Here is a 23,804-nt window from a genome sequence, read left to right as displayed (position 1 = left end):
AATTTTGGATATTGAGAGCATTGAGATTAGGAATAGTTCACTCGTACGAGGGGATAGGACGGGTTGGTTCATCAGAGATGTGGGATGAACAGGTAGTTACCTACGATGTTTCTGTAGAGGTTATGCTACTATTATTGCGTTTGAGTGAGCTGGGGTATTGCTAGCGATCAGTAGTGTAGATATCATAATGAGCTCAGAAGGGCATACCACTCCTTTTCCACATCATCATCACCATCACCAACAGCAGCAGAGTCCCAAATCGAACATTGGTGACCTGAAGGCCGGCACCAAGGTGTGGGTCTTCTACCAAATGCAGAAGAGCCCTAGAGACCCTGCTTGGTTCGCCGTCGACACCCACGTACAAGGCTATAACAGACCACAGATTGGCTGGACCGATCGATGGCAGCCAGCAGTTGTCATCAACGACTTCAAGGAGGCTGAGTTCAACCCTGCTCGTCACGAGACTTACGTCAAGGTGCCTAGTTTCTGTCTCAGTGTGGGAAAATATGTGCATGGCAAACTGCCATGTGTTGGTGGCAATTCTGAGAAAATTTTGGAAATTTCTTGTTGGTTTTTCTACACTTCTACCCGAATTTGTATGTAAACTCCTATAATTAGTGAGGACACTCCTGAGCTGAGTAAAGCGAAGATATATTTCAACTATGTTGGCTAGGTACGATACGAGCATCGTATATGGTTTGATCGGGAACAGGATGTGTTGAATACAACTGATACTAGGAATATTGAGCAAGCCTACTATCCCTCTGACGTCCGCCTTACTGAGCCTTCGACACCGAGCCTCTCTGTTTTTGTGGTAAGCTGTCTCCCGTGCTTGATCGACTTACTATCGCTGGATGTACATAGTAGTCTCTGGGAGGCTATGTGTGGCTTTAGGTGCGGTGGGGTAATCCTAATTTTGGTAACGTGAACGAATACGACTGGCAGAGCTGGGGAGAGGCCGGTTCTAATGTTTCTGATACTTATATATGCCATATGATGCAGAAGGGCATAAGGAAGGTTGCGAAGAACGACTACGAGGTCATCACCTATACGAATCTACTGCTACTACTACCACCACTGCATTGACCCTTTCCTAGGTGCTTAGTGCGTTCGTTACCAGTGCTGAAGATCTGAGGAAAATCAGTCCCCTCGCGATACGACAAATGCTGACTGGGCGCCATAAGGCTGCGATGTAGGGCTCGGGGCATCTGGTGTTGTTGTGCATTGTTGTAATGAAGGTACTTCCTGTGGCCCACGGCATTCGAGGATAATATCACTGATGCTGGTGGATACATCGATAAGGACGCCTTCTTCGAGTTGATGGTTGGTGTAGAGGCCATGGGAGTTCCCACCATGTTCCCCCATCCTAGCCACTTGTAATACCTCGTGTTAACTACTATACTCTCCTTCTTCTTTTTCGGTCGTGACACAGCTTTATCAACGCCTTCGTGATCTCTACGAGTGGGAGACGCCCTGTTCAGACTTATAGCTGGACACAGTCTATCACTGTCTCTGCAGTCTTCTAGTGACTTTGATGAAATTGTTAATCATTATAGACACTGCTCGAAGCATGTATATTTCAGGTTGGATACGATCGTGTCCAAGGCATTCTATGCTCATCTATGTACGATACCTGACCTTCATATGCCCCCTACGACCCGTGTTTCTCGTGGCCATGTTGTTGCCTCTCCAGATAGTGCAGCTAGAGTAGGTCGATCGCTTCTTAGTAGTAGTAGTAGTAGTAGTAGTAGTAGTAGTAGTAGTAGTAGTAGTAGTAGTGGTAGTAGTAGTAGTAGTAGACGCCTATGCCTTGTGTGTTCAGCTCACTTGGGAGCGGCTATCAGCCTTGTGTGATATGACCAGTGGTGGGGTGCAGAAGAAGAAGCCCCTTCCTCGAGGCGCTATTGCTAAGCTGGGGTATTCCTGGGAGGCTGCTGATGTTAGGTGATGCTTTTAATGTCGGTGTCTAGTCTACTTCATACCATACTTTCTTCAGAACTTGTGATAATATCGGAGAGCTCTCTTATCAAATGCTGGATCTGTTCGAGCAGAAGGGCTGTAAGGTTGACTCTGTGTTTGTGCAGCAGAGGGTGCCTGTGGATCTGGAACTGCGGATGTTCGTTGTAAATGGCAAAGTTGAGCGGATCCTTTATACGAGGTATTCCCTATTCTCGTCATTACATTCACCAGTTGCATGTATTTTCAGATTCAGAGCTGTGAACTCAGCCGGTCTCTTTATCGATTTCGAGCACGAGACGAAAACTGCTGAGGCCGCGAAGAAATGGTTCCGTGGTGATGTGCCAAGGCTACAAGAAGTGGAGCGAATTTGTTACCACATTATTGACCAATTCTACAAGTGGATGGACACTGAAAGTGTCTACGGCAGTCCAGCCAACCGCTTCGACTTTCTGGTTGGTTATGATAGGGATGATGGTAAGGGGCTCGAATCACTGATAGTGTGCAGCACGATGGGTAGGTACAGCAGGCCCTAGCGTGTATCTAGGGGAAGTCGGCGAACTGGGTTTCAGTATGGTTGACTTCCCTGAAGGTCCCCGTAAGGTTTTCAAGGAGATCGGCATACGTTGCCTGAAGACGACCCAAGAATGTAACGATGAATCTTGCTGCTGTAGACCGTTCTCTAATTGGAGCCCCAAGAGGAAGCGCAATGAGGAGTAGAAGGAAGATGAGGAGGAGGAGGAGGAGGAGCACTGGTGCATTATGCCCATATTGAGCTCATAACGTTACTGTTACTTAGTATTTGTAGTCAACTCTCCTAACGTGAGATGTACTTCAGCGCTACATATGTCGACTTGTTATTAATACAATGATGATGATGGGTAGGTGACATGATCCGAATCACCAACGATGAGTACGGCTGAGTGAATTTTGGACTGTCGTTGCATTACAGTTTTAACAACTAGAATATCGCGATGATGCTTTATTCGATGCCCTCTATCTTCCATCACGGTCCTCACTTTCTGCATGAGCTCTAACATTTCGAGGGTCGCCAGTGGCGACTCGCGGGCCAGCCAGGGTCCCTCCAGAATGAAAGGGGTGTCTTTCACGGCAATTATTGGATAGCCGTCTGCTACTTGATGTCTAATAAACATGGTCTATCCTATCGTGAAATCGATCGCTCGGGCGCGCGCTTAATACAGCGCCGCCAACGATTTATATCTGCCGCTAGAAAATTACATTGTTTTCTTCCGATTTCATCATCATTAATGTCAATGTTGCCGGCTAAGTTGGATGCGCTATCGCCCGCGGTGAAGACTATGTTCACTAGATGCATGGGGGCAGCTTCCCGTTTCAATGACCATAATTTCAAGCAGTACTTTGAGCGAATCGTAAGCTGTAATTATCCACTCTGTTTTGAGCATACCTTCTTTAGACCCACTCGGATTTCAACCGTTTCGCGGCGCTTGATGAGGCGACCCGAAAATCGCAGGAGCCTGAATTTCTCAAGGAGCAGGAGAAGAACTTCGCAGTCCTTGACCGACAGAGTTACATTGCTGACTTGTAAGGTCTTCCCCGCTGGTCAATTTCCATCGACTGCTTTCTATGTAGGTATTACAGTGACCACTTTCACACTACTAAGAAGTAGATCGTCGAGAGTATATTATATAGCTTGAGTGCAGCTTTCCTCCTCCCAGTCGTGACCACAGTGTAGCCCTGGAACTTGTTCCAGTGCCTACCCTCTACGGTTGAACGGTTTCCGATGTGTGTATCCTTTGTAATTGTACTTTTTCTGGAATGCAATACTGTGGTTTATATCCTAATTTGGTTTGAGTAGTATGTAAATTCACGAGAGGTAGCCGGTTTGACTTGTCCTGGAGTTGACGAGGAGGGTTTAGGTCTGTCATTGGACGATCTGCTTCTGGCCATGTGTTGGAGAGTGTATGGCGATTTCCTCGAAGAATTAGTGAACTAGTGTTTTTATCCATTCTTCAATGGGGCGAGGAGTGTCGCGTTCGAGCTTGTTGTCGTACTGATGCTGTGGCAAGGCGAGTGAGCGCGAGTGTATCATCCTATCGGGGAACTATTTAATGCGCTGGATCAGCATATGTTGGGTTGAGAGGGGCTGTTTAATAGGGATGTGTTGGTTCTGTTGTTGGTTTGAAAACTCACTCGAAGATGGTTATGTACGTAATCAAACGTAATGGGCAGAAGGCCGATGTGCAATTCGATAAGATCACCAAGGTGTGTCCTGGTGTGGAATCTCTGTTGTGACGATTCGCGTTTTTGGTAGAGGATTCGTCCGTTGACTAGAGGCCTCAATGAGGACTATGTGGATGTGACCCAGATCACTCAGAAGGTTGCTGAAGGAATCTACCCGGGTGTCACTACTACGGTGGGATGCTGGGCTAATGCCTGTGTCAGAGGTCATCGATATTGATTTGTTTCAGGAGCTGGACTCGTTAGCGGCTGAAACGTGTGCTTACATGTCGCAAGTGCATCCGGACTTTTCCACGTTGGCTGCCAGGATCGCTGTGAGCAATCTGCATAAGAACACTCACGAGAGCTTCTCAGAAACGGTGGGTGGAGTGGTATTATAGTTGGTTGTAGCTGATGATAATCAGATCACTGAGTTGTACAACATCACAGATAGTCGTGGACGGTCTAGTCCTTTGGTCAGCGAGGAGGTTTATAACATAGTCAAGATGAATGCTGATAAGCTCGATAAGGTGACACGGTTTCAACGCGATTGTGTGGAATGATATTGGTGATAGGCGATTGACTATGATCGTGATTTCGACTATGACTATTTCGGCTTCAAGACCTTGGAGCGATCGTATCTGTTGAAACGACCTTCTGATAAGACTTGTATTGAGCGACCACAGCATATGATCATGAGGGTGGCAGTAGGCATACATGGTGATGATGTGGACGCGGCAATAGAGACGTAAAAGGGTTGCTGGTTTACTGCTCTAGAGGGTTCGCCTTGTTGCTGGCATTAGATATGCTTTGATGTCAACGAGAGTATTCACTCACGCGACTCCTACATTGTTCAACTCGGGTACCCCTCACCCGCAGATGTCCAGCTGCTTTTTACTTTCGATCAAGGAGGACTCGATCGAGGGTATTTATGACACTTTGAAACAGTGTAAGCTGAGGATCGTGGATTCACAGGAAGAGGTATATGTGAACTAGGTGCGATGATATCGAAGACTGCTGGGGGCATTGGAGTTGCTATCACGGGTATTAGAGCTACAGAGAGTTACATCCGAGGAACGAATGGGTTCTCGAATGGTATAGTCCCGATGCTTCGTGTTTTCAACGATACTGCGAGATATGTGGATCAAGGTGACAGGATACGCTCGGTTGATGAGAGGTGATGGTGTTCTTGTAGGTGGAGGCAAGAGGAAGGGGTCCTTTGCAGTGTACTTGGAACCGTGGCATGCTGACGTGTTCGAGTTCCTTGATTTGAAGAAAAACCATGGCAAGGAGGAGCATCGTGCTCGCGACCTTTTCTATGCACTATGGGTATGCTTTTGCCTACCTTGTTAGTTGAAGGCTAATGAGGTCCTCAGATTCCTGATCTCTTTATGAAGCGTGTTATGGCTAACGGTGACTGGACATTGTTCTGCCCGAATGAAGCTCCTGGCTTGCAGGATACGTACGTGGAGCATTGCAGGTCTGTGATCGTTGGTATCTCGATCGGCAGATACGGTGAAGAGTTCGAGGCATTGTATGAGAAGTACGAGAAGGATGGTATTGGTCGGAAAACGGTGAAGGCTCAGTCACTGTGGTTCAAAATCCTCGAATCTCAACAAGAGACCGGCATTCCGTATATGCTGTAAGTTGGTTCTCCGATGGGATAAATATTTGCAATTTTTTGAACCTGCTGCCGGTGTAGGAAAATATGCACATGGTCAACTACATGTGTTGGTAAAAAAATGAGGAAATTTCGGGGAATTTTCATTGGTTTCTGTACACTTCTTTCCAAATTCGTCTAGCTTTGGAAACTCCTGAGCTCAGCAGAGGAAACCAGATATGTATTCTAGCACTACTCACTTGATTGCAGATACAAGGATTCGGCCAATCGTAAAAGCAACCAGAAAAACCTCGGGACCATCAGATGTTCCAACTTGTGCTGTGAGATCATCGAGTAGTACAGCAATTGAATTGCGGTTTTCGTTATGGAGTTCTGGCAGGTACACCAGCTCTGATGAAGTGGCTGTGTGCAATCTGGCCTCAATCGCCCTGAACATGTTCGTTGATAAAAAGACCCGTAGTTCATCGATCGCACTAGGACTAGTTTGATATGCTGTAGCAGGCACTTATGATTTTGACCGTCTTCATCGAGTAGCAAAGGTGGTGACCAAAAATCTCAACAAGGTGGGGCCAATCCCCTTTGCAAGCGGTGACTATTGTGGTAGGTGATTGACCGGAACTACTACCCTGTGCCAGAGGCCAGGAAGAGCAACATGCGCCATAGGCCAATCGGTATTGGCGTTCAGGTATATTGCATATTGGCTCGCTTTATTCACTGTTGTTAGCTGGTTAGGGCCTCGCTGATGCATTCCTGCTCATGCGCTACCCATATGAATCTCCGGAGGCATTGAAGTTGAACAATGATATTTTTGAGACTATTTATCATGCCGCGTGTGAAGCTAGTATGGAACTCGCGAAGAGGGATGGGTGAGTTGTTACGTGTCGATTGCCGAGTGTATTGTATTTTTGGCGGTAGACCTTACGAAACGTTCCAAGGTAGCCCCGCGAGTGAGGGCATCCTCCAGTTCGATATGTGGGGTAACAACATTGGGCATTACTGTGGTCAGTCGTAGTTGCGCATTCTGTTGTAGATGTAATACCCGATTCGGGTAGGTGGGACTGGGCCTCGTTGAAAGAGGAGATCAAGAAGAACGGCATGCGTAACTCATTGTTGATTGCGCCCATGCCTACTGCTAGTGAGTTCCACCATTGTATGCACCGTCAGATGGCTGCTCTGTACAGGTACTGCGCAAATACTTGGAAACAACGAGGCTTTCGAGCCCTATACCCAGAACATATACGTTCGCCGTGTAGGAGTTATTGATCGATTTATTAGCGATATCACTCTGTAACTTAGGTGCTCGCTGGTGAGTTTGTGCAAGTGAACCGTCATCTAGTGGATGACCTTATGGAGCTAGGCTTGTGGAACGACGAGATCAAGGATAAGATCATCAGGAAGAAGGGATCGGTCCAAGGTGTAGAGGAGATCCCTTCGGAAATCCAGGTGAGTTAATACTACATCATTTCCAGGTCAAATTAATTTTTACTAATTTTACTTAATTTTTTACTGGCAAGTTGAATTTTTCACCCATTTGGTTGATGGTTTACCCTGCGCAGGTCTTTGGTGAAATAAAACTCGTAAACTTTCGAATAAACCGGGTATAGCACTATTTTTGTTGATATTTTATTAAAGCCTTGGAAAAATGTTAACGAAAAAGGCTTAACATCAACCAAATGGGTAAAAAATTATACTTCAACTCGATCTGGGAATGTTATAGTTGTGCATGGTCATGTTCGTCTCATAGGACCTCTATAAGACGGTTTGGGAGATCAAACAGAAGAAAATCCTGGACATGGCTGCTGGGCGAGGACCGTAGGCTTGCATGTGATTGAATGAGCTCAGTGATATCACTTCATAGGTATATTGACCAATCTCAGTCACTGAATATACACATGACCAACTGTACCAATGCCAAGCTCTCCTCCATGCACTTCTATGGCTGGAAATTGGGATTGAAAACTGGACAGTACGTGCATCAGCTCCACAGGGAAGTTGGTCACGCATGGTCTCAAGATATTATCTACGTACGAAGGCTGCTGCTGATGCCATACAGTTCACTTTGGATGCTAAGAAGGTTACAGTGGAGTCACCCTTGAAGCCCAGGTCGTCACCTTTGAAACCTCAATATGTAGCACGGGGTGAGGGCACCAGTTGGAGCTGATAAACGCTTTACCATGTCAAACGTGAATATTTTAGTTTCCACTAGGAAGAGTCGTCCGCCAATGTTTTTCTCCTAGACTGAGATTTTAAGGAAATGAGTAGTGATAGTAGACAGTGTACCTGATTGGGGCAATACTGAGTATACATTATCGGCCCTTGGCACAATATAGCGAACATATGACGCCAAGTATGCTTTTCACATATATTCTCAATCTAGAGCCGCTTGGTGGTCTTTGGCTATGGTTAGGGTAGAGTGGGGTATTGCTGTCTAGGTACAGGAGGACGAGGAAACCTGCATCGTCTGCAGCGGCTGATAGCAACTGTAGGTGGGCTGTTTGTTGAGGTACTCCACACTCTTACTTCACTAGTCAGATATCGATTGTGGAGACCATGGGAAGCTGCATTATGTGATTTAGATTGATCCCATACCACAATTATCATGTAGTTTCGTATGGGTAATTTTACTCGTTAATTTCATAAAAATCATCCTATCATGCATGCCTAGTAATATAAGGGATATGTAGTGTTGTTGTTTTATAGTTGAAGATCTTATCGTATGGCATTTGGCGATGGAATTAATCGTTGACACTAATCTATCACACTCGTGTTGCTGCTGTTGTTGAACTTGGCATCTCGCTGGGAGCGGTGGTTATCAACCAAACTTGGCAACAGATGTGGAAGTGGATTCCCTATAGTAGGGAGAGTCTGCACGAGTTTTACATCCAATGATACAATGTGTTTAATAATGAACTGCATTGGATAGCCCTGATCTGAGTTCCTGCTAGGTGTGGTATCATTCCCAACTACGGGTAGCGTGTGGAAGCCGGTACAGTCGGTTATAGTTGTGATGGTGAACGTGAAGTGTAGGAGCTCAACCTGCTAGACAACTTACTTAGCGGCTGTGCAAACTGCTCTGAGGGTAGCACGGGAGGCATTTGCGTTGATGGTTACTCACATGTCGACAAAGATTCTCCCTGGGAGAAACTCATTACAGCGCCCCTCATTTTCGCACACGTACCGTGTTCGCCTCGCGTAATCTGAGTATTTTCTAACGTATAATTGCAACGGTATGAACATACCGTTTTCCATCCTCGATAGTCTTCTGTTGGTCAATCTGTTCAGTGCTAGTATGAGTCGAGCATCGCGCACAATCTCAGATGAGCTCAGCGTATACCAAATACAAAAACGATGCAACTTCAAGTCAGTCACACCTATTCCTCCACCATGCGTTTTGCTGTTCGCAATCTTACGAGCACTGATGGCGAGGGTCATCGAGGCATGTGTACCGGAGTAGCTCTAAAGGCAGCTAGTTCCCATACGGGGGGTGTGGCAGAGATCATATCTGCAGGAGACGATCAAAGGGTCCTCCGTTGGCACCAGAAGGATGTACTTGGTCACCCTCGGTCAGCTGTATTATCATCGACAATCCCCTCAGGGCACTCTACTTGGCGAGCTCTGCACAGTAGACTCTCATATCACCACAATGGCTGCTTATCGAGGTAGCATCCCTGTGGTCATTCTGATATGACCATCGTATAAGGTGACGAGACGATGGTGTTGGGATGCTCCGACGGTAGCATTCGGTTCATCAACAGTACATCAGGGAAAGAGGAGAGAAGAGCTCAACAGAAGCATGCGTGAGCTGCTGCTGCGACTCGGACACAACATGGCGAGATGTTAAGCTTAGGGGATCCGTAACTTACCTCCGTTGGGACCATGAGGGCCAATTACTCTGTTCCTGTGGTGAGGATGGAACTGTGAAGGTCCTTCCTATCCTATGATATCGGACATTCCATTCGTCGAGTCCAGGTCTGGTCTCGCACCGGTATGATCCGTTCACAGCTAGCACAAGTGTCAACAGCGGTAGTTAGTGCCGCTTGGTCCCCTGATAGCGAGACTATAGCGTGAGTAGATGGATGACATTCGTGAGATCACAACAAGAGGGTCTCGAAGGTTTACATGTGGGCCATCAATTTATTTGAAGACTCTCGTGGCTGGTCGCGGTCTCATCCAGTGGAAAGCCGTCGATAGCGGATCGGAAGGCACTCCTTGTGGTGAAGTAATTCTCCTCTTGCCATACCACACCATCAACTCATCCTAGGTGCTCTGTTTAGACTGGAGTCCCGTCACAAAGCTCATAGTATCGGGCAGTGAGGACTGCAGGTAACCTGTCGGCCTCACTGTGGTTGTCGAGACGGGTACGGCAGATACCGTATATGGCAGGCAACAGGACAGCTACTGTATCGCAGTGATCCACTGGAGCATGCTGCTACAGCGGTTCAGTGGGCTCCCAATGGCAAACTCCTAGCTGTTGGAGTATCCGATATGATCAAGTTATGTGATGCTACTGGATGGGGGCATTCACGTGAGTTATGGGCAGTGCAATGGGAATGTTTCCTCGCCTGAGCTTAGGAGTTCCCCATATAAATTCACATACGAATTCGGTAGGAATGTGCAAAAACCAACGAGGATTCCCTTGTTGTCATCATCAACACATGTAGTTGACCATGTGCATATTTTTCTCACATTGGTCCTGGCTCTGCTTTTCTCTACTATTACTCGATTTCTCTAACAGACACCAACCTCTCTGGTCTCGATCATGCCCTGTATCAACAATGCGGCAATACGAGTCCCGGGGGGAGCTCTCCGTTCGCCCTCTGCTGGAGTCCGGATGGTACTCAGCTGATCATGGGTATGGGAGACGGATCCGTCCTAGTCGCAGAGTTGAGTCCTTAGCAAGAGCTGGCCAGCCTGTATCAGAGCTGCGGTTTGTCTATCAGTGTGATCGGCCGTACTTGCTCGTGGCTCAATGTGGAGGCCGTACTCATTGATGCACATAGTGTTGTTATAAAGGACTACTCCGTAGAGACGACAGGTGAAGGCTCCAAGACTCTCAGATTTCGCAGTTATCTCGTCAGAGGAGACCATCGACTTCACAGATCGAGTTACCGACCTCCATATAGGCTACGGTCATCTCATCGTGACCACTTCTTCTCAGTGTTTTGTGTAGTATCACTTCCCAGCTCGTGAATAGCGCAAGTCGTCCTATGGTCAGGTACAGTCGTCGAATGACTGGCGAAGAGGCCGATTCGGTTTCCTGGTTGACCAATCCAATTGTAGAAGATCTCAACGGTGGCGGAATTGATCGATCATGGCACGCCGAGTTTCCAAGTGTAGATCCGACCTCCCTCATTGTCCAGTGTAGCGAGATCTTCTGTCTGGTTGATGCTAAGGGCATTGGCATCTACGCTTACGATAGGAGGAGTAGATGTGAGCACTCCTGTCGTCGTAGCAAACAACCCATGGACGGCTTGTGTCAGTGTCCTACCTTCGCCCCTCCAGCCAGCAGAGGTTGGACTTCCTCACTCACCTCACTGTAACAATTTCGAAGGATACGCTCGTGTAGGCTAACGGTCTATCTATTATGGTTGCACTGGTTCGTACAGGTATGTCGACCCATCGAACCCATGTAGCCTCTGCGTGTATGACCTTGTATCGTCTGGTGGAGGGTCCTCTGGGAAGGGCCCCATGATGCTGTCTCACAATGGTGAAATCGAGGGCTTTCTCATCCAGAAATTCTGAAGTGGTGATCAGTTGAAGTAACACAAGTTGGCCTCTCCCAGATAGGGGACGTAGCCGACAGAAAGCTCGCCTTTCTGGACAAAAATGGGGTACTTGCCAAGTGGAAGCCCATAGGTCAACCGCAAGACTCCTCCATCAGGATCTATGGCTCACTGCTGGCTATCCACAGTACCTATCGATGAAGACATCTGGACAGGAGAAGATGCCTAAGCTGAAGGCCATGGTCAGTAACTATGCTTGTGCTACCGAGGCTACCCTCGCTTGACAGGTGTCCAGTTTCCGGTGGAATGACAGCACCGATATGCTTGTGGGCATCGTCGACCATCACATTATCACGTGGAACTACCCCCAGTGTATATTCAGTACGAGTCGTAGTCTTACTAATGGTGATCAACCCTACTTCAGCTGATCCACAACTACTCAATCTCACGATAGAGACTGTTGAGATTCCTCGGCAGTTTTCCGCAACAGAAGGAAATTCTGCCGGCTTCTGGGGTATAGGAGACACTACTGTGGAAAGCTTCATTGGTATGCACAGTACTCTTGCCAAGGACGATTCACACTATAGGCACTCGTGTTGTGCTGAGGAGCCCTTACGGTGGTCGATCGATGACTGCAGTGTCCCCTTATCCGTCTCTACTGTACAAGCTAAGAGCAAAGGGCCAGTGGGATAAGGCTGTCAAATTGTGCAGGTAGACGCTGTCGGCCTGGTCTTTGTTGTTCGTAGGTGTGGTATAGATACGTTAAAGTGAAAGAGTTGTGGGCCACGCTGGCTGCGATGGTGATGAAGGTCAATGATGCTGGAGGCACTCTCGAGACTGCCCTAGCTGCGATATCTGATGTTTGCAAGGTATGAACCTTGTAATTGCAATGAGACATTTCGACGGCTGTATTGGGTAGAATACCCCCGTCCAGGGACCAAGCTCAATTCTCAGATGTCCATGCTGAGACACGCTAAGAACCAGCCAGACCCGATAGTCAAGCAAGCGGAGATGATGCTTCTGTCGAGACGTGCTAACGAAGCTATACAGTTGTTGGTCGCAAATAGGAAGATATACAGGGCGATCAAATTGTATAAATAAATGATATCAGCTCAACACCCCTGCGTATTTCAGCAACATCTGGCTGCATCGTTGGGAGGCCGCTCTGGACCTCGCCGTTCAGCACCGTACTCATGTCGATACTGTCCTAGCCTACCGCATGAGGCATCTGGAGGCGATGAAACACTCGGAAAATAATGAAAAGTTCAAAAGATACGCAGCAGAAGTTCCCGTAGTCAAGAGTCCCCAGTGTCTCATCTAAGAGAGCTCTCATGTCTGCGGATCTCAGATTGACTGGCAGTCAGTGAAGGCCAAAATCGCACGGGAGAAAGCGGAAGAGAGGAACAATGGAGTCGATACGCCAGTGACCCAGTCGAAGGCCGCACTTCCACTCGAGATTTCTGACTCCCCAAGGATGAATGCCGATTCTGACATGTGAACATCGCATTTATATGGATCCACCCTGTGAGCATCTTCCAATGTGGCGATTGTCTTGTGTTGGGGAGTATATCCTTGCCACAACTATGTGGAAGCGCTAAGAGCAACCGTTGCACATTATGAGACATCCAAGCCGATCGTGGGCATCCTTCCTGATAGAAAGTTCGGAAGAGGATGAACACACAACGAAGGGAATGGCCCACGCCTTCACTACACACGACGGCGATCACGCGCTATCAATAGCTATCAATACCTGGTTGTCGTATCGGAACACTACTACTTACATCATTTCACCTCCCATATTGATGACGACCAACGGCATGGTCAACAAGTGGCCAATGACTATTCTCGAGCGTGTACCGATCAGGTGTAATCGAGGACTGGATGACCCAAACACTCAACCACCAAATCCAACTCAAGAATTTAGTATAAGATTTTTTCTTATGTTGCTGTCAGCAACTTGCTGACAGCAGGTCTCTCCTGATGAAGAAGGAGTTGAGCATAGTGGACGAATCAGCGATATAAATCAACAACGACTGTTGCCTGGCAATATATTCATAAATATCATGACTTACCTCTGCATCCTACAGCCTTGCTAGAAAAATGTTGATGATTCACTCTCATGAAACGCAAGGTTGCTTCGTGTTTGACAAGAAAAAAGCCTTTCCAGAATGTCTGACAAAGCAGACCAAATGCTGATACTCCACAAGAGAACGACGCTGGACGGGACGGGTGTACAAATATTCAAAATATACTATCCAGGAATTCCTCAATACTTTGAGGCTCCTGGACAAGCCTGATGATGAGCGACAGGTAATAGTAAGCCTTTTCATGAGACGAACGCGGCTGAATCACTGCTTGATCTTATCACAGCTTGGTTTATTACAACCATGAGCAAATCATTACACACCTTCGCAAGGTCATGAGAGATGTTGTAGGGGTGACATATCATAGAATGCAATTGCAGCCGTGTTTACCGTCTGTGACGCAGACGCCCAGGCAGTACGGACAGGGTTCAGGACACCTCTCACATCCTTGCATGACGAACGCAATGAGAGCAGCCACAGCGAGTATGACGCGCATTTAGAACTGAATATTCTGACGATACGACTCGTAAAACAGATGTACTAGTCCCGAGAACTCAACGTCCACTGGAGAGCGGCGAAGACTAGTAACTCAATGAACCACAACCTTATTCATCGGATTGGGCTTCTTAGGAAAAAAGCTACGTACTCACGTGAATATCGATCACGCCTCGTACATACGTACTGCCAGGCTTCTTGTTATCTTGACGGCGATCACGGTTCTATCAATAGCGGTTCTCAGATCGAACGCAATTGTTGTGCTGCGGTGTATCTGATCGTTAATCAGGTCAGTCAGGAGTACCGGTACGGTAAATGACATAACTTGGAATAGTTCAGCGTATGTGAGGAGACTGTTCAGCTACGTACTCACGTGAATATCGATCACGCCTCGTACATACGTACTGCCAGGCTTCTTGTTATCTTGACGGCGATCACGGTTCTATCAATAGCGGTTCTCAGATCGAACGCAATTGTTGTGCTGCGGTGTATCTGATCGTTAATCAGGTCAGTCAGGAGTACCGGTACGGTAAATGACATAACTTGGAATAGTTCAGCGTATGTGAGGAGACTGTTCAGCTACGTACTCACGTGAATATCGATCACGCCTCGTACATACGTACTGCCAGGCTTCTTGTTATCTTGACGGCGATCACGGTTCTATCAATAGCGGTTCTCAGATCGAACGCAATTGTTGTGCTGCGGTGTCTGATCGTTAATCAGGTCAGTCTGGAGTACCGGTACGGTAAATGGCATAACTTGGAATAGTTCAGCGTATGTGAGGAGACTGTTCAGAAACCTAAAATCCTCTTACAACTACAAAATTTAACCCACTATCCTCACACTCGAAGCAACGGGAAGGGTGAGCGCCCATAGAATAGAACGTTCTAGCGTGTGTTCAATAGGTGTCCGGATTTTGGACTGCAAAACCCCTGAATGCTGTTCCAATAGCACTGGGGATAAAACGATAATGTTGCTATTAGAGACATAACTATGAATCATAGTCCATGACAAACCTCCCTTATGAACTTCGGTTTAACCTCACTCGAACTCAAAGCATTACACATACCAAGTTGAGTAGAAGGAAAAAAACGAGACACACAGCAGAGCATAATGCTCAGATAGGCAACCAAAGGTCGCCTAGATGAAAGCTGGAAGACGCCAGCTGCGCATGACCGTACCGTACAATCCACACGGCGTTCACGCTAGGAACCTCTCGGAAAAAAAGAAGTACAGCCAGTAGTATTTCATCGACTTAGACGAAAGAAAAGGTGATAGACAGCTCTGAGAGGAGCATAGCAGACAACAAGCGCAGGAAAGAGCACTTCAGTAACCGTGATGATGATGATGATGACCATTCTCAGGCTCAACACTCGTCATGATACATACTTCTCGAGACACTCGGCTCCCAATAAAAGTGGAAGCTATCACTAGATCGACGATACGTGATGGTAAGTTTCTGACGAAGCTGATCGGTGGTCAGACCCAGCTCTCGGGCTAAACGCTCCATCTGCCAACTTGAGTAATCGGGCACGAACTCCTCGCAGTTGTACAGATGGAAGGGGACTTCCTTCAGGTCAACCTTTACCCCATGAATATATCGGTAATCGAAAAAGAACACGTCTCCTTCGATGAGTAATAGAGCCATTTCGCCATTGATGTTGCCACAATACTCACCAGCAGGCATACCTGGACAGTAGTCATGGTCACCTCCAGAATGAGGAGTAGTAGGGTGGAAGTTATGCTCTGTCGTCACCACAGCACCATTACCACACCTCATACTCGAGCCTTGACACACTGGTGATGCATCCCAGACCTTGCAATATGAAGTGGGTCCCACTTCCTTCTGACAATATTCATCCCAGTTAACCGTTCCACCACTAGTCGTAAGCACTGCAGCCGAACGTGTCGTAGTCACTGGAACAGTAGTTTTATCACCAGCAGCTCGGGTAGTTTCCGGAATAGTAGAAGTGACAATTTCACCGTCACCACAGCTCACATCAGATCCTTGACAAACTGGAAACCGGTCCCACGTTTTACAATAAGATGCCACACCAACCTTGTCACGACAGTAGTCATCCCAGTTCGTAACAAGCATGGTTTGAACACCAGTTGCACCACTCGAGATGCTAACATCCGAGTCTACAACATCAGCATCAGCCTGGCGCCGTCCAAGTACACTGTTGATGATCGCGGACTCGGTACAGCTATTGAGACTACCGTGGCAAATTGAATGGTCACAATAGGAATCAGGACTAACAAATCTCCGGCAATAGTCATCTTGAGCAGATGACGAGAAACAGGAGGTAACCGAAGCAGAAGCCACTGATAGCACGATCCACTTGCGAGCGAAAATAGACATGAAAGAGGGTAAAAGAACTACAATGCTAATTGAGCTGATCAAACTATGAAATGAACCCCACTCTACATCATGCCTTGGTTTGGAAATGTAGACAATCGCGTTGTTACCAGCTAAGATTCTGTGTCTAGCTCGCTACGGGGCGACAAACGAAATGCCACTCCGGTTCATGCTTATCGCAATTTGAAACAAGTATAATCATCTCGACTGACTTCCACCTGTTCCTCTGGGATACTCTAATGTGCATATAATAATGATGCAGTCTGCGTCGATACGTTAGCTCAGCTTCATCTCGTTTGTGGCGTAATGCCCCCCACATATGCCAAGTCCGTATAGCACAGGACACGTGGAAGATCTAGGACACAGAAATTCCGGTCTCGCAATCTTCGTGACTCCGAGTCACTGACTCGCACACTAATTGCATTAATCTCATACTCGTAACCTCACGGGGGGCCGCGCACAGCCTTCGGCTCAGAAATTCATCGCTTCACCACTCCGCTAGACTGGAGGGGTTTCAGGACGAAGAAGAGAAGAAAAACTCGGAGGGGGAAAGTGGGAGGAAGGGGAAGAGGAAAAATAGTGAAGAGGAGATGATGGAGTCCTCATCTTCGGATTTGTTAGATTCATGTGTACTCTTAGGCTACACCGTGCCATAAGGGGCTCAGAGTGGCACTTTGACAATAGCAGACGAAACTTATTGAGACTCAGTCAGGCGCTAGGCTGGGTTGTGGAGAATGGGCTCCTCCGAAGGAAAGCTCCAGAGATGATGCTCTAGAGGAGGCATCGTCATCTGGGGACAGTAATACGCAGTCACCCGTCTACAGATCCTCTACCTCAGCTTGGATGCTCCGATGATCGGAGCCCGATCTTGAGCCTTTTAGGGACCGCTCAGACGGAAGGAACTCCACCTAACATGGCGAAGAAGAGGAGATTGACATCAGCGCCTTTATTTGTCAGTCCGAGTTTCAATAACCAGATAGAAGGCGATTACGTGTGTATACTCACTATCAACAACCTCCAATATTCTGGAAAAAGGTTGGTTGATGAATTTAACAAGTTATCAGTGGTCGAGTGCTTCCGAGATGTGACAAGTCGGGACGGAGATTGTCCTATGTCGTTAAGCGTTCCGCATGCACGCGCGAAAGTTCGGCTTAGGAGGCGCAGACACAGCTCATGAAGGGGCCGCACGAAAATGGCCACTCCGATGAAGGTTCCCAGGCTCGGGAGAAGTAAGTTCAATCTATGCTGAATCATCGCAGCACCTCTAAGGTAGCTCGGCTCAACCTCGAAGTTCCATTGGCGAAATCAGTGACATCAAAGGGAGTGGTGGATGCAGAACCCCGGCCAGTGGGTGTGTTGCCATTTAGCCGAGATTCAACTAGCCATAGTCTGTAACTCTGACTTTAACCTTCACTCATTCTTTTCACGTGGACAGCACGCAAGCGCCAGCCTATTGTACTTGCGTGCTCGCCCTTCTCCATAATACGTCTTTATTTCGTCTCCTCCCCATGAGTCGTGTTACAGAGCAGTTGCGCAACGATACGAACAGGCAACAAGATGGCGACAGCGGCAGGATCTCTGAGGATCCACTTCAGCCTGCATCGTTGCAAGAACTGAAAACTGCTCGGACTGTTGCTCGGCGAAACCGCACTCGACTCGCTAACTTGCTCAAGCGAGTGAAGACGGAGATAGCCACCTACGACCATGGCGACTACGTCTCGGAAGATGAGGACGTTGATGATGCTGAATATACAGCTCTATGTGATCGAGAAGATGAACTGGAGCGTCAAGTATCTGATGCTGAAGTTGCAGTGGCCGAGGCTGAGCGCGCTGTCGACGATCGCCTTCTCGCCGATGTCCAAAGCCGCCTACCTCCACCCGCACCTGGTCTTAGTGCGGGGGCATCATGCCACGGCATCCCAGCTGCACCTCAAGAAAGCCGTCGGGTGTCATCTTTCCCCCCGCTTAGCCGTTCTGTGCTGGAGTATCACAATGTGGAGATCGATCCTCCGGCAAAAGAAGAGTCACCAGAAGGATCGAAATCCCCCCAGAAGACTTCGAGATCGGGTTACCCATTGAGTAAGATCCTGATCCCAAAACTCAAGGACCCGTTCAACTTCGTTAGCCATCTGGATATGTTTTGTCGTATCATGAACGACCACGGCCACGGCAAGTACATTGAGGATGTCTTTGTACCCATTGGGCGGGAGACCTCACTCGTGGCTAAGCTTCTCAACTCCGTGGAGGGATGCTCTAAGCTGCATGAGGCAGCAGAGAGTGCTGCTCAAACGTCTAAATATAGGTGGACCGCTACTACAACACCGTTGCTGCGACAGTTTGGTTCCAAGTCATCACTCCGTGCAGAAGTGTCCCGTCGCCTGCGAGCCCTCAAATTCATATCCGTCAACATGGCTGAGACCTTTAACCAGCAGGTGACCATTATTGGCAACTTATGGTTCTCCGTGTATGGGAGTGAGCCTGCTGAGATCCGGTTCCTAGCCGACAGTTTCCTCAGAAAACTGCCGTCCGATGTCTTGAAGGCCTTGACCACCCACATCCTCGCTCAACTTCCGAACGGGGTGATAGCGAGGTGGGAGAATCATCTGCAGCTTCACGAGGATGCTCCCCCAGCTTCTGAACAGCCTCCGATCTGCCTCACTACTGCTATTGCAACGGTGTGCAAGTCCATAGAGATCGCAGAGTCCTTTGGGGGGCAGTTTACGACGGGGGTCAAGCGACCAGAGAAGATTCATAGGGTCAAGGACTCTAGTAGCCCAGCGCCAATCTCTGACTTCGTGGCGCAACATCCAGAAGGAACCATTATGTATTTTCGAACGAATAAAACTGAGGTCGCCGATGATGACATTCGAGAACACTTCTCGAGACTGGGAGCAAAGTCTATTCTGATCCTCCATCACTCCCATGGTCACACTTACGGTTTTGCCGCGTTCGGTGATGGCGATCACATGAAGAGTAACCTCAATGCTGCGACGTCCGCGGAGATGGGCGTCACTACTCGACCTTTTCAGATTGTTGCCTGTTCGTATCGTTGCGCAACTGCTCTGTAACACGACTCATGGGGAGGAGACGAAATAAAGACGTATTATGGAGAAGGGCGAGCACGCAAGTACAATAGGCTGGCGCTTGCGTGCTGTCCACGTGAAAAGAATGAGTGAAGGTTAAAGTCAGAGTTACAGACTATGGCTAGTTGAATCTCGGCTAAATGGCAACATATCTACGGTCCCCAGATTCAATAGCCAACTACACCTGAAGATCTGACTCTATGCAGGACTTAGCGACATTATGATGAGAGACGGTGGATTCTCGACCTGACTTGATGTTACGTACTAAGAGACGTCTAACAACACCATCAGAGCCAGGGAGAGTCTTGACAACCCGAGCAGGATTGATAGACTTGCCGCTCTTGACAAAGACCAACTCATCAGCAGCGAAAGAAAGAACTCCCGCTCTACCTCTACTGCCACCCCGGGCATTGCGGGTGGAACGATCCTTTAACCACTGAAAGTGAAAAGAGAGAAAAGAGTTTCTAACAGCTGATAATCGCCTAGGAGGCGTCCCGAGAGCGCCTCCAGGTAAGAAACCCGGACCACCTTGACGAACAGCAGCAGATTCGATGAGTAGGTCGATACCGGGATCATCATCCCCACCGCAGCGAACACCATCTTGGGACAATTCGAACAAGGGCTCAGTGAGGCGATCTGTTCGTCGGATATAACCGAAACACAGACTATCAGGGCATATAGTATTCACTTCCTCACCAGTACTGCTGATACCGAGCGGTCGCTGATTCATAATGAGCGAAATCTCCATCAACAACATCCGCAAGGAGGCAACGTCAGCAACAGAACTCGAATCAAATGTGGCCAATAGTCGCCTGAATAATGGCAACTCACCAAAGAAGCGAAGTAGACGGCGAACTTCTTGGTTTCGGCGCTCATATAGAGACCCTTCAAATGGCGAGCGAGAAGCCAAATGCACACTTTGAATGCCCAAGTTCTTGAGACCATCCAAGAATGAACTGCTGCGAAAATAAGCCGCACGGTCTGAGAAGACGCACAATGGACGGCCGAACATCAGAGACAGCTCCTTGATAGAATCCAGAGAGCACTTTGAGTCCTCTCTGGGAGTATATAACAAAGTACAATGCCGTGTTGCCGCACAGACGCAGACAATGGCTTTGACCTTAGGTGCCAAGGAGACGTAGTCGATCCCGACGACACTGTAGGCAGGCAGTTTCATGAGACTACTAATGTCAAAAAAGGGTCCCCCACACGGAACGGCCCAGTTCTTAGGGAACGTCGCACAGAACCGTGCACAGAAGACACAGTGCTGCCGCACCGCTACAGCCGCGGATCGGAGTCTCTCAGCGTGGAAGCCTTGACCAACCTTACCACACATATAGTCCACTCCACAGTGCCCATAACCTCGGTGGACATCTCGAAGAAGCATATCTCGGAGGAACAGACCGTAGCCTGAGAAAGTGCATCGAGCAATTCAAGGATACCGGAGACAGCGGAATGGACCTCTACAATAGATCCATTGGCAACCCTGACAGCTAACGGATGCTCGAGCTTGTATGATGATACTGGAAGACGATCAGTATCATCGGTGGCCACGTACGAGTAACCAGAAGCGGAATCAACCACACAGTCGACCTCGACGCCCGCGAGGCGCCCAAGAACAACAATCTCTGGAAGAGACGAATTAAGAGATGACGATTGCTGGATTATATCGTCGACATCATCCGCCCGACAAGGGCTCTCGGCCTTCTCTATCAACTTAGCCGAGGAGAGGGAGACAGCATCAGTTGACGACTTCAATGGAATACAAGAAATCATACATCTAGGACTTCGACCCTCCGGGGAGCAGAATGGTTCAGAACCCGACAGATTGGGGCTCCCGGAGCAATCATCTGGAAGTGTACAGCAAGTTGCAGACTTTAATGAATTACGACCAGTAAAAGTAGAACGGGCCTCGTACCCTACTGGCGGCGATGGTAACGAGGCCCTGTGGCTTTTCCCGGCTTCTGAAAAGGTCGAGTAGTGACGCCCATCTCCGCGGACGTCGCAGCATTGAGGTTACTCTTCATGTGATCGCCATCACCGAACGCGGCAAAACCGTAAGTGTGACCATGGGAGTGATGGAGGATCAGAATAGACTTTGCTCCCAGTCTCGAGAAGTGTTCTCGAATGTCATCATCGGCGACCTCAGTTTTATTCGTTCGAAAATACATAATGGTTCCTTCTGGATGTTGCGCCACGAAGTCAGAGATTGGCGCTGGGCTACTAGAGTCCTTGACCCTATGAATCTTCTCTGGTCGCTTGACCCCCGTCGTAAACTGCCCCCCAAAGGACTCTGCGATCTCTATGGACTTGCACACCGTTGCAATAGCAGTAGTGAGGCAGATCGGAGGCTGTTCAGAAGCTGGGGGAGCATCCTCGTGAAGCTGCAGATGATTCTCCCACCTCGCTATCACCCCGTTCGGAAGTTGAGCGAGGATGTGGGTGGTCAAGGCCTTCAAGACATCGGACGGCAGTTTTCTGAGGAAACTGTCGGCTAGGAACCGGATCTCAGCAGGCTCACTCCCATACACGGAGAACCATAAGTTGCCAATAATGGTCACCTGCTGGTTAAAGGTCTCAGCCATGTTGACGGATATGAATTTGAGGGCTCGCAGGCGACGGGACACTTCTGCACGGAGTGATGACTTGGAACCAAACTGTCGCAGCAACGGTGTTGTAGTAGCGGTCCACCTATATTTAGACGTTTGAGCAGCACTCTCTGCTGCCTCATGCAGCTTAGAGCATCCCTCCACGGAGTTGAGAAGCTTAGCCACGAGTGAGGTCTCCCGCCCAATGGGTACAAAGACATCCTCAATGTACTTGCCGTGGCCGTGGTCGTTCATGATACGACAAAACATATCCAGATGGCTAACGAAGTTGAACGGGTCCTTGAGTTTTGGGATCAGGATCTTACTCAATGGGTAACCCGATCTCGAAGTCTTCTGGGGGGATTTCGATCCTTCTGGTGACTCTTCTTTTGCCGGAGGATCGATCTCCACATTGTGATACTCCAGCACAGAACGGCTAAGCGGGGGGAAAGATGACACCCGACGGCTTTCTTGAGGTGCAGCTGGGATGCCGTGGCATGATGCCCCCGCACTAAGACCAGGTGCGGGTGGAGGTAGGCGGCTTTGGACATCGGCGAGAAGGCGACAGCGGCAGGATCTCTGAGGATCCACTTCAGCCTGCATCGTTGCAAGAACTGAAAACTGCTCGGACTGTTGCTCGGCGAAACCGCACTCGACTCGCTAACTTGCTCAAGCGAGTGAAGACGGAGATAGCCACCTACGACCATGGCGACTACGTCTCGGAAGATGAGGACGTTGATGATGCTGAATATACAGCTCTATGTGATCGAGAAGATGAACTGGAGCGTCAAGTATCTGATGCTGAAGTTGCAGTGGCCGAGGCTGAGCGCGCTGTCGACGATCGCCTTCTCGCCGATGTCCAAAGCCGCCTACCTCCACCCGCACCTGGTCTTAGTGCGGGGGCATCATGCCACGGCATCCCAGCTGCACCTCAAGAAAGCCGTCGGGTGTCATCTTTCCCCCCGCTTAGCCGTTCTGTGCTGGAGTATCACAATGTGGAGATCGATCCTCCGGCAAAAGAAGAGTCACCAGAAGGATCGAAATCCCCCCAGAAGACTTCGAGATCGGGTTACCCATTGAGTAAGATCCTGATCCCAAAACTCAAGGACCCGTTCAACTTCGTTAGCCATCTGGATATGTTTTGTCGTATCATGAACGACCACGGCCACGGCAAGTACATTGAGGATGTCTTTGTACCCATTGGGCGGGAGACCTCACTCGTGGCTAAGCTTCTCAACTCCGTGGAGGGATGCTCTAAGCTGCATGAGGCAGCAGAGAGTGCTGCTCAAACGTCTAAATATAGGTGGACCGCTACTACAACACCGTTGCTGCGACAGTTTGGTTCCAAGTCATCACTCCGTGCAGAAGTGTCCCGTCGCCTGCGAGCCCTCAAATTCATATCCGTCAACATGGCTGAGACCTTTAACCAGCAGGTGACCATTATTGGCAACTTATGGTTCTCCGTGTATGGGAGTGAGCCTGCTGAGATCCGGTTCCTAGCCGACAGTTTCCTCAGAAAACTGCCGTCCGATGTCTTGAAGGCCTTGACCACCCACATCCTCGCTCAACTTCCGAACGGGGTGATAGCGAGGTGGGAGAATCATCTGCAGCTTCACGAGGATGCTCCCCCAGCTTCTGAACAGCCTCCGATCTGCCTCACTACTGCTATTGCAACGGTGTGCAAGTCCATAGAGAT

General features: G+C 48.6%; 6 protein-coding genes across 6 annotated transcripts in view; 4 read left to right on the top strand and 2 right to left on the bottom strand.

The window, feature by feature from the left end:
* Positions 1-2,784, top strand: part of Pmar_PMAR027232 (sphingosine kinase, putative) — a 4,285-nt gene extending 1,501 nt beyond the window's left edge. Inside the window, exons 8-17 of the mRNA XM_002765985.1 lie at positions 245-475; positions 674-814; positions 895-1,038; positions 1,098-1,192; positions 1,239-1,376; positions 1,584-1,707; positions 1,823-1,944; positions 1,997-2,158; positions 2,207-2,433; positions 2,477-2,784. Of these exons, the coding sequence (XP_002766031.1) occupies positions 245-475; positions 674-814; positions 895-1,038; positions 1,098-1,192; positions 1,239-1,376; positions 1,584-1,707; positions 1,823-1,944; positions 1,997-2,158; positions 2,207-2,433; positions 2,477-2,676 (1,584 nt within the window). The 3' untranslated portion in view covers positions 2,677-2,784. The remainder of the gene's footprint in view (positions 1-244; positions 476-673; positions 815-894; positions 1,039-1,097; positions 1,193-1,238; positions 1,377-1,583; positions 1,708-1,822; positions 1,945-1,996; positions 2,159-2,206; positions 2,434-2,476) is intronic.
* A 440-nt stretch (positions 2,785-3,224) lies between these two features.
* On the top strand, positions 3,225-3,604 carry Pmar_PMAR027231 (hypothetical protein; the record flags this gene model as incomplete). Its single annotated transcript, XM_002765984.1, has 3 exons — positions 3,225-3,347; positions 3,392-3,519; positions 3,568-3,604. 3 exons carry the CDS (start codon positions 3,225-3,227, stop codon positions 3,602-3,604), a joined length of 288 nt encoding a protein of 95 aa, XP_002766030.1.
* A 512-nt stretch (positions 3,605-4,116) lies between these two features.
* Pmar_PMAR027230 (ribonucleoside-diphosphate reductase large chain, putative) lies at positions 4,117-13,521 on the top strand (the record flags this gene model as incomplete). The annotated part of the gene is made up of 41 exons (XM_002765983.1): positions 4,117-4,200; positions 4,250-4,351; positions 4,407-4,535; positions 4,581-4,685; positions 4,731-4,903; positions 4,959-5,104; positions 5,152-5,304; positions 5,351-5,484; positions 5,532-5,617; positions 5,666-5,797; positions 6,026-6,109; positions 6,156-6,232; positions 6,278-6,339; positions 6,381-6,461; positions 6,509-6,642; positions 6,692-6,753; positions 6,807-6,911; positions 6,958-7,025; positions 7,073-7,219; positions 7,521-7,588; positions 7,635-7,742; positions 7,790-7,879; positions 9,700-9,840; positions 9,890-9,987; positions 10,051-10,099; positions 10,144-10,301; positions 10,512-10,659; positions 10,717-10,811; positions 10,843-10,942; positions 10,992-11,200; positions 11,257-11,338; positions 11,383-11,483; positions 11,531-11,607; positions 11,658-11,741; positions 11,787-11,889; positions 12,057-12,210; positions 12,257-12,368; positions 12,454-12,590; positions 12,634-12,790; positions 12,848-12,993; positions 13,470-13,521. Exons 1-41 carry the CDS (start codon positions 4,135-4,137, stop codon positions 13,519-13,521), a joined length of 4,515 nt encoding a protein of 1,504 aa, XP_002766029.1. The 5' UTR covers positions 4,117-4,134.
* A 4,424-nt stretch (positions 13,522-17,945) lies between these two features.
* Positions 17,946-19,505, top strand: Pmar_PMAR027229 (hypothetical protein; the record flags this gene model as incomplete). The annotated part of the gene is made up of 1 exon (XM_002765982.1): positions 17,946-19,505. One exon carries the CDS (start codon positions 17,946-17,948, stop codon positions 19,503-19,505), a length of 1,560 nt encoding a protein of 519 aa, XP_002766028.1.
* Positions 19,506-19,698: 193 nt separating this feature from the next.
* Positions 19,699-21,296, bottom strand: Pmar_PMAR027228 (hypothetical protein; the record flags this gene model as incomplete). Its single annotated transcript, XM_002765981.1, has 4 exons — positions 19,699-19,956; positions 20,352-20,501; positions 20,641-20,844; positions 20,883-21,296. 4 exons carry the CDS (start codon positions 21,294-21,296, stop codon positions 19,699-19,701), a joined length of 1,026 nt encoding a protein of 341 aa, XP_002766027.1.
* Positions 21,297-21,439: 143 nt separating this feature from the next.
* On the bottom strand, positions 21,440-22,363 carry Pmar_PMAR027227 (hypothetical protein; the record flags this gene model as incomplete). Its single annotated transcript, XM_002765980.1, has 1 exon — positions 21,440-22,363. One exon carries the CDS (start codon positions 22,361-22,363, stop codon positions 21,440-21,442), a length of 924 nt encoding a protein of 307 aa, XP_002766026.1.
* Between the last annotated feature and the right edge of the window lie 1,441 nt (positions 22,364-23,804).

Source organism: Perkinsus marinus, assembly GCF_000006405.1.
Source record: "Perkinsus marinus ATCC 50983 genomic scaffold scf_1104296973856, whole genome shotgun sequence".
NCBI lineage: Eukaryota > Perkinsozoa > Perkinsida > Perkinsidae > Perkinsus > Perkinsus marinus.
Note: the sequence above shows the minus strand (reverse complement) of the source record. Positions and strands in the feature narration are given on the sequence as shown.